Genomic DNA, 12,746 nt, shown 5'->3' on the forward strand with positions numbered 1-12,746 from the left:
GTGCTAGTTATCGACTAGGGGGGTGAATAGGCGATTTTTATGAAAGTCTTCAAAACATGGAAGTTTCGAAGACAAACGATAGAAACAACTCTATTACCATGCAGCGGAAGGTAGACTACACTAAGCAAGCCATAGTCAAGTATTCAATGAGATGAAAGCACAAAGACTAATAGCAGCTAGGCAGTACATGTCAGGATGGAAGATAGTACGAAGCCCAACAGAACAAGAAGTCACACAGTGAAGACAAATAGATAATGCAAACAGGCAATGATTTCACAAGGACCAATCTGCAAATAAAGAGATGGGAAGAATGGAACCAGTGACTCGTTGAAGACAATGATTTGTTGGACCAGTTCCAGTTGATGTGACAACTGTACGTCTGGTTAGGGAGGCTGAGATTTAACTCAGAAGACCGCGTCTTCACCTTATTCCCCTTGAGCTAAGGACACCCAGTCCTCACCCAATCACTCTGGTAAGTCTTCAAGGTGGACTTCCAAACCTTCACATACTTCGTTCACCGGCGATCCACAATGACTCTTGGATGCTCAGAACGCGACGCCTAACCGGCTGGAGGATTCACAGTCCTCAAGTGTAATAAGTCTTCAGATCACACAGACAGGAAGACTTTGGTGATGCCTAACACTCTTTGGCTCTGGGTGTTTAGGGCTTTGTCCTCGCAAGGAATTCTCTCTCAAAGGCTTCGAGGTGGGTTGCTCTCAAACGACAGAAGTCGTACACTAACTCTAAGCAGCCAACCATTTATGGTTGTAGGGGGTGGGCTATTTATAGCCACTAGGCAACCCGACCTGATTTGTCCGAAATGACCCTGGGTCACTAAGGAACTAACACATGTTCCAACGGTCAGATTTCAAACACACACGGCAACTTTACTTGGGCTACAAGCAAAGCTGACTTATCCGGCTCTGGATAAGATTTGCTCTCATTGTCTTCACTCGAAGACATAGGATTTTGGTTAAGCACCACTTCATTCATTCTGACTGGTTCACTTGGACCCCACTTAACAGTATGGTGGTTCCTATGACTCAACAAAGAAGAAAAAGAACGATGAAACAACTAAGTCTTCACGCTCCATAGTCTTCACGCGATATCTTCTCTTGTCATAGTCTTCAATGTGAATGTCTTCACATACCACCTTTGACTTCAATATCTTCATACATTTTTAGGGGTCATCTCTGGTAGGAAAGCCGAATCAATGAGGGACTTCTACCTGTGTTATCCTGCAATTCTCACAAACACATTAGTCCCTCAACCAGGTTTGTCGTCAATACTCCAAAACCAACTAGGGGTGGCACTAGATGCACTTACAAGATCCCACGTGCACTTTGTCCATTTTAGCATGCCGTCGTGCCAAGTTTTCTCTCATGTGTTCACACTTGGAGTAAAAGACAATGATCTTACCGTTTGAGAGTTTATGGGCTAAAGTGAACCAACTTGTCAAGTTAGGAAACCCGGGTACATTCTACTCATACTAATATTTCTTTAGACTCAGAATATTGCCGTTAAAAATATGTTTGGAGAACTATCCTTTAGTTACTCGAGTGATCCTTTGCATATGGCCACAAGACAAGTGAGAAGAAATAAGGTGGCACCCCGTTATGTAGAGCAAATTATCGCTCAAGATTATATTTCAACCCGAGTAATCAAGGAAGTACACCCTGCTTACAAAAAATTCCAAAAATGGAATTGATCTACAGATCATCTGCAGTGCATATCCAAATTATCAAACTTTATTGAGCCTTACCACTAGTTATGGCAAATCTTTGCGTGTGACAAGTATCATTTCTCAACCTCCTCAAAGTTTCTGCGGCAAACAGTTTCAGGGAATAATTTATTAAGGTTCTAAGACAACCTAAACACCAAACTCATTCACAAATAGCTTCTCTTTCTTATTTATTACTTCATTGTACCATGGTATCATGTTACTACTTCATTGTCTTAAACTAGTATCTTATTTATTATGATATGGTACCATGGTATGATACTAATAGCTTCTCTTTCTTCAGTTTATATTGCCTCATGTCATTCATATGACTAGTTGGCATTCCATAAGGATGCATGGTACTATTTTATGATACCTCACTCTCGGAGGTATTAGGATTGCTTGGAATTTTCATGAGTTATCTAAAGATGGTTTCATGGTGGTGATGTGACTTACTGTTTGATTTTTTGAATAAAGGGTGAACTTAGTAATATAGCATTAAGGGGATACTTGGCATGATAAGCACATACACGAACTCTGCACTACTAGAGTGCACACATGCTAATTTGAACACGCACACACACCATAGCAAGTAAAGTCATGAGAGACCAAAATTACTAAGCATAAGTCGTAGGTGTTGGATGGCATGTCTGAAGTCCTGATTGCATCCAGTCCAGCACACTCACATATCCTGATGCTTCCAAATCCTAGTTATGTGTGGGTTTTGGCAGCGTGCAAAGCATGGTGTGATGATACATAGCAATGGGTAAGCTCTAACCTTGCTCAATCATGGCATGATGATACATAGCAATGGGTAAGTTCTATTCCTTGCTCGGCTCGGGTATGCAAGATTTCTTCCTTGTGAATTATGATCATGTTCCATGTGTTCTCACACTTAAATAGGACCACTTCATATCATGTGGTGCAACTTTAATGTGGCTGGATGCTTATGTGTAATTCAATATTGCTATAGAGAGCACATGAGCATTCATGTACGTTCTGAGCGTCCCCTTCATCAATGAAGTAGCCCTATAGTAGACACGTTGATCTATCAATTCAGTTCATAGCGCAACTTCTTTATATAGTGACATTTTGAGAAAGCCTTTGCAACCGTTGTCGGTTTACTGAAGAAATAAACATCCCTAAGCAACGAGAATCTTTCTCTCTTTTTTAACTGAGCAACCAGAATCTTTGAAACACAATCACATATGGACCAAAAGTTATTCGACGATCTTTTGGTAAAAGTCTTACCTAATTCTCTTCAAAGGAAGATGGAAAGGATGTGAGTAATACTTTAGTCAACACGAATGCACAGTCCAACACCAATCTCCATTCAATCAAAGCATTGCAATGTGTGGTGGTGTTTTCATTCTCGATCGTCACCTCCTCGCCTCATACCTGGGTATCCTGGATCGGACGATGACGACACCTTCAGCGTCGTTCTCTCTCCTGGGGGCATCGTTTTGGAGAAAGTGCTAGCTGGAAAGGGAGGTAGGTGGAGCAGTGTTGCATCTTCGGCATCGAGTAGAGTGGATATCGGCGGCGTGCCGCAGTGGGGTCTCAGTGCTGGAGCGTGTTGATGAGCACGCGCAGTAGGATGACGCTGTCTGGCATCATGGTGGCGTCGACGGCAGAAGCGCCTGCCAACGTCAATGCATTGAGCACTCCTAAAGATGGGACAACAGAATATAGCGACGACGGAGTATTGAGCGCGTGCATGTGGTGCGTGTTTAGGGTCTGCTAGACCAGTTGGTGCTCCCGGCTAGCCAGCGGGCAAATTGATGAGACCACCAGATCTCATGGTGTGTGTTGATGAGAGATCAGAGCACATCATCAAATTTGTAGGTATGATGACAGTGTTTGTCAGGAAGGTGACTTTGAGTTGTCTCATGTATTTACTTTGCAAGGTTTTGTTTAATAATTAAATAAAAAACTTTTCGATAAAATAAACGTCCTCACCTCATGATCTTCGTTGACGGGACAACACACAAGTAGTTAAATGGATTTATAAATACTTTATATCTTTGTTGTTTGTTAAAAGGACAAGGGGTAGCCCGGGTGACTAGCTCTGCACGTGCACTTTATTCATTTCAGCATGTCATCGTAGCAAGTTTTCTCTGATGTGTTCACACTTGGAGTAAAAGACTTTGATCTTACCGTTTGCTAAAGTGAACCAACTTGTCAAGTTAGGAAACCCGGGTACATTCTACTCATACTAATAATACTCTTTTCGTTTCTAAATATTTGTCTTTTTATAGATTTCAAATGAACTACCATATACGAATGTATATAGACATATTTTAGAGTGTAAATTTATTTATTTTTCTTCGTATGGAGTCATTTGTTGAAATGTTTAAAAAGACAAATATTTAAAAACGGAGGGAGTATTTTTTTAGACTCAGAATATTACCATTAAGAATATATTTCGAAACTATCCTTTAATTACTCGAGTGATCCTTTGCATATGCCCACAAGACAAGTGAGCAGAAATAGGGTGGCGCCCCGTTATTTAAAGCAGTTTATATGACTTCTATTTCTATTGCCAGGTCCTGGATTTTGTTTGTGAGCCCCCGCGTTGCCTCCCGCCAGGGCGACTCGGGCGGCACCCAAAAACCTAGCCGCCGCCAGCCCGCACTCCCTCCTCCCCTCCCTCCGCCGCCGTCGGGGGACGTCGCTGGTCTCGCGGTGGCGGGGGACATCACCTATCTCCCGCGTCTCTAGGGTTGTGCGGAGTCCCGATTCGTATGGAGACGCGCCCGATCCGATCTGCGGCGCAGTGGCGTCGGCGGCGGCGCGGGACGTGGGCCCGGCGGCGGCGGCGCGCCATCTGCCTTTGGATCGGTGACAGCGATGTGGAGGGCCTGGTGGTAGCATCGGCGGCACCTCCAGTCAGATCTGTTCTGGCTGGTGCAGCCGGCGGTGGTGGTCATCTCTTTAGCCAGAGGTGGTCGGGCCGCGGCTGGGTGGTCGGATCTCGAGATTCGTCACCTAGTCCTGGCTTCGAGTCAGGGAGACATAGTTGCCGGTGAAAACCGAGTCGTTGGCGGGCGATGGCGGCATTTTGCGCCGTTACCTTGATGAAGGCATTGTTGTGTAACTGTTGTCGACCCACTCGTGTTGCTTCGAGGGAAAACCTAGGATCTGGTCTTCTAGATCGGACGATGGTGGTAGTACGGTGTCATTTCTCTCTTGGGAGCATCGTTTGTGGAGCAGCGCTTGAAGACAGAGGTAGAAGGTGGAGCGGCTTCCTCTTGCACGAAGCTTCGGTGGAGCTGTCAAAGTCTTGCCTGGCCGACAGGTGCTACGCTGAGTCATGCCTGGTTAGTAGGTGCTACGCACGACAAATCTTCCAGTCTTCGCGTCTGGACGGGCGAGCACAGGGTGGTGGCGCCGTTGGGCGCCATGGTGGCGTCAACGGATGTCCGGATTGACAAGGATGATGTGGATCTCTCTCATAAAGATGGATCAGTGGTTCGATAATGATGACGGTTCCTAAAACATGTGCATGTGGTGTGCGCTTTAGGTAGGTTGCATCGGATGTTGGTCCTAATACGTTATGTGGATGGATTGGTGACAACACCAATTTTAGATATGAGGAATGAGAACACTCCACATTATCGAGTATGTAGGTATGAGTGATGGCTTCGGGTGGATTGATGTATGTTCTTGTCAATCCTTTATAAAATAATTAATAAAAATGATTGCATGCATCGATTGATGCATAGGCCTAAGGTTAACCTCCTTCTCTTAAAAAAAATGTAAAGCAATTTATTGCTCAAGATTATATTTCAACCCGAATAATCAAGAAACTACTCCCTGCTTACAAAAATTGCAAAATGGAACTGATGTACTTCCTCCGTTTCAAAATAGATGACTCAACTTTGTACTATATAAAATTGGATCATCTATTTTAGAACAGAGGAAGTACATATCATCTACAGTGCATTGCCAAAATTTTCAAACTTTATCGAGGCTTACCACCAGTTCTGGCAAATCTTTGTCGCGTGACAAGCATCATTTCTCAACCTCCTCTTAAGTTTCTGCGGCAAACAGTCTCAGGGTATAATTTATGTAAGGTTCTAAAACAGCCTAAACACCAAGCTCATGCACACACAAAAATGCTATATTCCCTACATCTCAACGACCAAATATACAACATCGACGACGATAATGGCAGACCAAAACAAAGATCAACTCAACACAAGAGACCATAGATAAGACTATGCACACTTCTGATCTGCAACTTCTGGCCAACGGTTTCCTGTTTCATCAATCCTCTCTACCTCTTTCGTTACGATATACTACAATATACACACACACACACATGACATATGAACAACAGAGCGTGGCGATGACTTGGTATCAGACCTGGCACACCATGCCTACCTCGAGGGTCGAGGCATGAGGTATGTTAGCCGCGGTGACAGAACCTCGGCTGTTCCTCCTCAGGAACTCGTAGATGTAGTTTATGGCGATCTTCTTCACCAGGCCAGACCCGCTCTTCGCCCTCATGTGCGCGCGCCCCGTGATGAAGGACATGCCTGCCTCTCTGGCATCCGTCAGCTCCTGCAGCTCGCTGCGGACCTCGCCGTCGATCTTCGCGTCCTTCGGGAGCGCGAACCTCACCCTCTTCGCCTTCGGTCCTACCGCGTTCTGGTACGTCTCCTTGCCCGTGGACAGTATCGACGAGTCTGACCCGTTGATCTCACTGTCATCGTCCTCCTGAAATGGCAGGCCTTTGCTGATGGAGGACAGCCTCTCACAGGCATGGTCCGTGGCACCGTCCAGAGAGCCGTTTTGGTCGTCGGAGTCGCCGCAGCGGATGAACTCTGCAATGCTGCACACTAGGTCCTTCTCAAACTCTATGTCATCCTTCGGCACGTCGCGGTATCCGTATCGGACAACCACCCTGTATAGACGGTACTGTTTTGGGCCGACGCGGCCGACCCAAAATCGCTCCTCGGGTCGGATGTGCGGTATAGGCACTGATTTAATGCACAGAAAGACCAGAACCTGGTGAAAGATATAATTTACCATTTTAGAAGTTCACTAGATGCACGTAACAATGAACTAAGATTAATTATTTAGCAGAGTGTATTGGGGAAAGCATAAAGAATAGAGATTGGTGTGTATTCTGAAAACAAAAATGTAGAAGTTGATGAAGATACCTGGTGAAATGCAGGCAGATTGGTGACAAAGTGAGAGAAAATGGCTGGAATCCCAGACATAAGCTCTGTATGTATCAGACCAATCCCTCGGACGCGAACAATCCCCAATGAAGGGCCGAGATTCAAGAGCCAACTTATAGAGACCTTGTTTTCGACATCAAACTCGTACTTCTTTATGGCACCATAATGCCACACGCACATCATTATCATGAAAAATAAGGAGAGCATGATGGTTACCCAAGCCCCTTCCCGGAACTTCACAAGGGATGCTGAGAAGTAAAGAACTTCAATTGCACCAAAGAATAGAAGGAACACGAGAGAAAACACTATGCTCTTGTTCCAGCAAAGAACAATAACCAGTGACATCAAGCAAGTAGTGACCAGCATTACAGTTATGATCGCCAGACCTGTAACAAGAAACACACATAAGCTAGGCACCTGAAGTTGACCGTAAATTTATATACAAAAAATTAAGATAAACAGAAGAGCTTCCATCCTGTGACTGTTTACGGTAATGAGAAAATATGCCGTACTCTCCTGAACTGAAATTATATACATATCTAACTGTGCTCTTTACCTTGTGCATTTGTCAAGTGCTTTGTATCTCTGAAGCCTATAGTAACAGCCAGGCATAGTATCATCAAGATCCAATTGATCTCTGGTATGTATATCTGACCATGTACTGTAGATGATGTATGCACAATCTTCACCTTTGGGAAGCAACTTAAGGAACAACACTGTTTGATAATTGAGAATGTGCCAGTAATAACTGCTTGACTCCCAATAACGGCTGCGAGTATTGCAATCACCAGAACAGGCCATCTGATTTTTTCTAGAAAGAGATTATTGCATAAGTATAGATATTAAAAGGGGGTACTTGTTATACAGTTATACTCACTTCAGTGTTTACCAATGAGGGTGAAAATATAAACATAAATAGTACCTGGGACTGATACGTAGAATCCAATATGATTAATATTCTCAAAATTGTGATGTCTTGAAATGTAAGCAGCTTGTCCCATATATGCCAGTATCAGAGCTGGGTACACTAAAGATGTGAAAGCTATCTGTTGGAAGTAAAGCATAGGGGTAAGGGATTCTGCACTCGACACAAATAAGTACTTATGGTGAAGATCACCAGAGGAAGGATGGTGGTAGCGCATATTAATTCCTAAGGACTAGTTTTTTATTTATCATGCGGCTTTTGAAGCATTCCAAATTGAAACATCCTACAAAATGCTTTCTGATATAGGTATTACCAGAGCATCTGTGTTAACATAGAGAATTGGGGCTTAAATGATGGAAAACAATAGACATTTCGATATTCCTATTCATAAGTGTAGTTAAAAGTGAACATCATCAAATAGTTTACTCAATGAAATGAAGTAATCAATCATTATATTGAACTGGCTCTAAGTTTCATTGGCTCTTCCCCCTCAAGTACAATTGTACACAAAGCAGAGCTTAGTCAAGTGAGCAACTTCTCTCAGCACGGCTGCTACTAGCTTAATAAACACCGCAAAGTAGCACATGTTATTGCCTGTACAATGATTAGGCAGAGTACATGGGAGTACTTACTTCATAACCAAACGGAGCAATATCCGTTGTCATCGATTAACACAGCAACTAAATCAGCACATGTTACATAGTCTGAGAAAGTTAAACTCAAGCTGCCCCATCTAAATTCGCGTAATCAACTACCGCTATACTCATTGACCCCTTCAACAAAATGGAAGTTCAAATTCAGTTAATACTTTTTTTTTGCTTGAACAGTGTTATCCAATTCCCTAATTTATCTGTATTTTTTAAAGTTCAAGTCCTTACATAAGTATTTGGTTTTCATATATTGCAGAACTGTATCATATAAGAACTTTGATTATTCGTTTAACTATACCACACAGCGCCTCTTACTTCAACAATGTGGCCTTTGTACTCTTTGTAAAAATGGTAGACATTTAATGCATATGCTCCCAGCAAACAATTAAAAGTCACTAATTCTAAGGCAAAGGGATGGTAATTCATGCCATGTGGCAAAACAAATATCCGCACACTCATCTCGTACCTTGATTGAAGACTGAGAGAAATGTCCAAGGTCTGCATACATAGCTTCAGAACCTAATAGTTCGAACAGATATACATGTGGTCAACTTATCATCATCATCCATTTAAAGTGGCGGAGTCAAATGGCGCATAACGGCTATTTTCGGCCCTTACCCGTTACGCATAGAAGGATCCCACCCAGCGACATCCAGCCACCTCTCTGAGTCTTCTGGAGAAATTTGTACGCGTAGTATGGCGAAAGAGCTCGATACACATGGGGATTCCAGTGGAGGATGTTGTAGAGCCCTATGATGCTGATGCAGAGAAGCCACAAGCAAACGATGGGCGCGAAAAGGAAGCCGACCCGGTGTGTGCCGTAGTGTTGCAGGGTGAATAAACCCACCAATATAGCGCATGTCACCGGTAGCAATATATCTGAAAAAACCAACATGTCACAACTCATCACAAACCCTCAACACAATATTCAGAAGAAGAAGATAAACATCAAAACAGAAAACAGCAAGTAATTAAATAAATTTCTGGAAAATTTATTTAGTCTGAGTCCAAAAACATAGCAACCACAAATCGGTATTGAGCAATCCTAAACGAAAGCAGAGCAAGCAATTGGCTTACATTCGTGCTGCTCATTGTCCAGCTCCAGCTCCAGCCCTGAAACCGCCGAGAACACTGCAACAGAGAGGAACAAGAAGGCGTCAGGCTCTGACATGGCATCAACCAATGCTACACCAAGGGCGTAACTGAATCTCGGAGGAAGGACGAGGAGGGAGGAGGGAGCGACCAGAGACGGCAGGGGTGAGCACGCCGTCGCCGATGACCATGCAGGTCCCGAGCAGGGCGAGCAGCAGCAGCAGCCTCTGCAGGACCCTGTGGCGCTCCAGCGCGGCGCGCACGGCCGAGAGGGGCGCGGGCGGCGACGCGCCCTCGCGCCGGGCGGCGAGCTCGTCGGCGTCGGGGAGGAGCCCCGCGCGGACGCGACGGCATATGAGGGAGTAGAGCGCGAAGGTGCCGCCCTCGCCGTGGTCGTCGGCGCGGAGCACGAAGAAGACGTACTTGAGGAGCGGGATCAGGGTCAACGTCCAGAAGACGAGGGAGAGCACGCCGTAGATCTCCTCGTTCCCCGCCGAATGCTCGATGTCCCCGCCGGCGAAGGCGCTCTTGAACACGTACAGCGGCGACGTCGCCACGTCGCCGTACACCACCCCGAGGCTCTGGTACGCCAGCAGCAGCTCCGCGCTCCACGGCTGCAAGCCGCCACCATGAAAGAAACCAAGAAACCGCCGTCACCGCGGTGCCCCCGACCCAAAACAAACAAACACCGAATCTTCCAGACGGAATCCAAGAAAACGGCGGGGGGCTACCCCACTCACCTTCCTGCGCGCCGCCCTCGCCGCGCCGCCGCCGCCGCTCTCCGCGTCCATTCCCGCCCTTCCTCTGCCTCTCCCGGTCGCTAGCTCACGCGCGCGTCACGCTGCCCAACTGCCAACCGCCAGGCGCGCAAGTTGCCACCTTCGCCGCGCCCATACGCTTGCGCGCCACCCCCGCAGCAACACGGACGTCGAATCGGGAGCGGGGAAGACAAGATTTCGGCAGCAGCAGCGGCAGGCAAATCCCGTTTTGACAGGATTTCTCGGTGTGGACTTTGGAGAACAAAACAGCGGAAGCAAGCCACGCACGCTCCCTTCTTGTAGCTTCTCGCTCGCAAGAACAAGCGAGCAACTACCAACTCGTGTCCCGGCCCCTCACCACGCGGTAGAAAAGCAGCCCGAAACCTCCATTAAAAAACCCGAGGCGCATGGCGCACGCTAGGCGGCCGCTAGGACAGGAAAAGGGACGATTTGGAAGAAGCGAGAGCGGGCCAACCGGAGGGGACGACCGCCTGCGCAATTATACTCTTCTACCAACCCCTTCGATTCCTTCCGAGAATCAGGAGGGCGAGGCTTCTACTTATGGCCGCGGAGGTCAGCGAGCACTGACGGTTGGCCGGAATCGCGGGGGCGGGTGTCAGGTGCTGCGCAGCCGTATCGGGGGCGCGCAAGGTGATCTGCGGTCGCTCTTTTTAGGCTCTTGCATGCCACCGTATGAGTAGTGGGATGGATCGATCGATCTCCGGCTGTGGCTATCGGTCTCGCTTTTCCACGGTGGAACTCACCTGCCACTTCCTCGTCTGCTTCTTTTCGTGCGATCTGGCGATGCCTTGCTCAAGAGGAAAACGTCATTCTCTCCCGTCCATCAAAGTCATGGTGAGATGAATAGATGATGGGCGTAATAATCCATTAAAACCCCATTGAATGTGAATCAATGTGGTAACGCTGGAAAATGGTGTCCTGATTTGAAGATGGCCTCTCTGGCGTAATAACGTGATCAAGTTTCTGTCATTTCTCGGCGGATTATTTGGGCGTCCTTTTTATGAAAGTCAAAGCGGACATAAACCCGGGATCTGCTTAGTCTAATGGCGAACTGACAGCTCTTGGCGGAGATAAAGAACGGTCTCTTTCTGAGTTTGGTTCGCGGCAGGCGGTGAAAGATGATAACTTGGATGCTGATGCCCGTACTGCTCGTTGAAGCGGCAGGCAAGGAGCCACGGAACGCATGCTTGGTACGTGCGGAAAAGGACAATGAAAGGATGATGGAACAGGGGCACCAGTCTCATCCGTTCGCCTGGATCCGTATGTGGACGGTAGCCAAATGTCGGCTGTAAAAATTGCAGTCATGTACTCGTAAGGGCATCCCCTGACCCCGCAAATTTGCTCTCGGACGGATATTGATGCCAAAGACGGCCATCATCTCACGCTGACCACGCGAATTAACTTGTGATTGGATGGTTAGAGGGACTGTGATATCCTCGGTCCATCAGGGTTCAAGTCTCGGTGTTCGCATTTATTTTTGTATTTATTTCAGTATTTTCGGCACTGCGCATTTAGTGGGAGGAGACGTTCTTGTCGACGACGTAAATTTCAACATGATATGCCGACTCAGTTTTTCGGAGGTGCTTATAAGGGTAGGGTGTGCATGTGTGTGTTCATAGGGGTGAGTGTATGCATGTGTATATGAACGCTTGTGTCTGTACTGTGTTAAAAAAAACTAGCGCTGACCACATACATTTCAAACACTGTTTTAACTAACCCAATGAAATTCATGTAAATATGGTAGATTTTTATATAAACCGGACGAGATTAATTATATTTCAAATATATTTCATACAAACCAAACAAATTCATTACATTTTGAACAATTTTTAACTAAATGCTATTCTAAATGATCGCCGACACCCGCTCCCTATGTCCGGCCATGAGCCCTGGGAACTGAAGCTCCGACTCTTGTCTTCGTCTTCTCCAATTTCGCCTGGGCACTCTCCAATTCTGCCTCCACAGCCTCCGCCACCGTAGCTTGAGCGGCTAATAGACCAATGATTTTTAGCTTACCAGCTCTTGCTTGTCTGATAATATGCTTAGTTGGACAACCTGAGCGTGCAATATGTTTGCAAGATGCTGGTAAATCTTAGGCTTATCCTGGGGACTATACCTTGTCAGGCTATTTGTGAGGAGGCTGTGGCCTGCGTGTTACGCTTGCCACCAGCATTGCATCTACTTTTAACGGATCTCGCTGTGTTTTCGATTGATCATTTTCCGCGGAGAGCTCGATAGTGTGCTCTTTTATTCTTGGAAGACCTCTTTTGAATACTACAGGGGACGTGTATTGATTGCACTCATAGGCTATGTGACACTTCATGTCTCTTGGCGGTAGAGTGAGCATACGTCGTGAAGACGTTTGGCGATTGCAAAGAGACTTACGACGCT

At 46.1% G+C, this 12,746-nt stretch overlaps 1 protein-coding gene across 1 annotated transcript; it reads right to left on the bottom strand.

The window, feature by feature from the left end:
- Positions 1-5,825: 5,825 nt before the first annotated feature.
- Positions 5,826-11,088, bottom strand: LOC125518517 (potassium transporter 24-like). Its single transcript, XM_048683337.1, has 9 exons — positions 10,317-11,088; positions 9,728-10,190; positions 9,562-9,615; positions 9,103-9,363; positions 8,951-9,003; positions 7,832-7,955; positions 7,466-7,720; positions 6,889-7,295; positions 5,826-6,733 (listed from the first exon to the last, which is right to left on the bottom strand). The coding sequence occupies exons 1-9, from the start codon at positions 10,365-10,367 to the stop codon at positions 6,083-6,085; spliced, it is 2,319 nt and encodes a 772-aa protein (XP_048539294.1). The 5' UTR covers positions 10,368-11,088; the 3' UTR covers positions 5,826-6,082.
- Positions 11,089-12,746: the final 1,658 nt, after the last annotated feature.

This window comes from Triticum urartu, chromosome 7 (assembly GCF_003073215.2).
Source record: "Triticum urartu cultivar G1812 chromosome 7, Tu2.1, whole genome shotgun sequence".
NCBI classification, from domain to species: domain Eukaryota; kingdom Viridiplantae; phylum Streptophyta; class Magnoliopsida; order Poales; family Poaceae; genus Triticum; species Triticum urartu.

What these genes read in the sequence shown, in the direction of transcription:
- LOC125518517 (XM_048683337.1), bottom strand. Translation starts at nt 10,367, where the DNA reads ATGGACGCGGAGAGCGGCGGCGGCGGCGCGGCGAGGGCGGCGCGCAGG. An exon ending in ATTCTACGTATCAGTCCCAG is followed by an intron (nt 7,721 to 7,831) that starts GTACTATTTATG and finishes ATCTCTTTCTAG; the next exon opens with AAAAAATCAGATGGCCTGTT. An exon ending in GCACTTGACAAATGCACAAG is followed by an intron (nt 7,296 to 7,465) that starts GTAAAGAGCACA and finishes TTCTTGTTACAG; the next exon opens with GTCTGGCGATCATAACTGTA.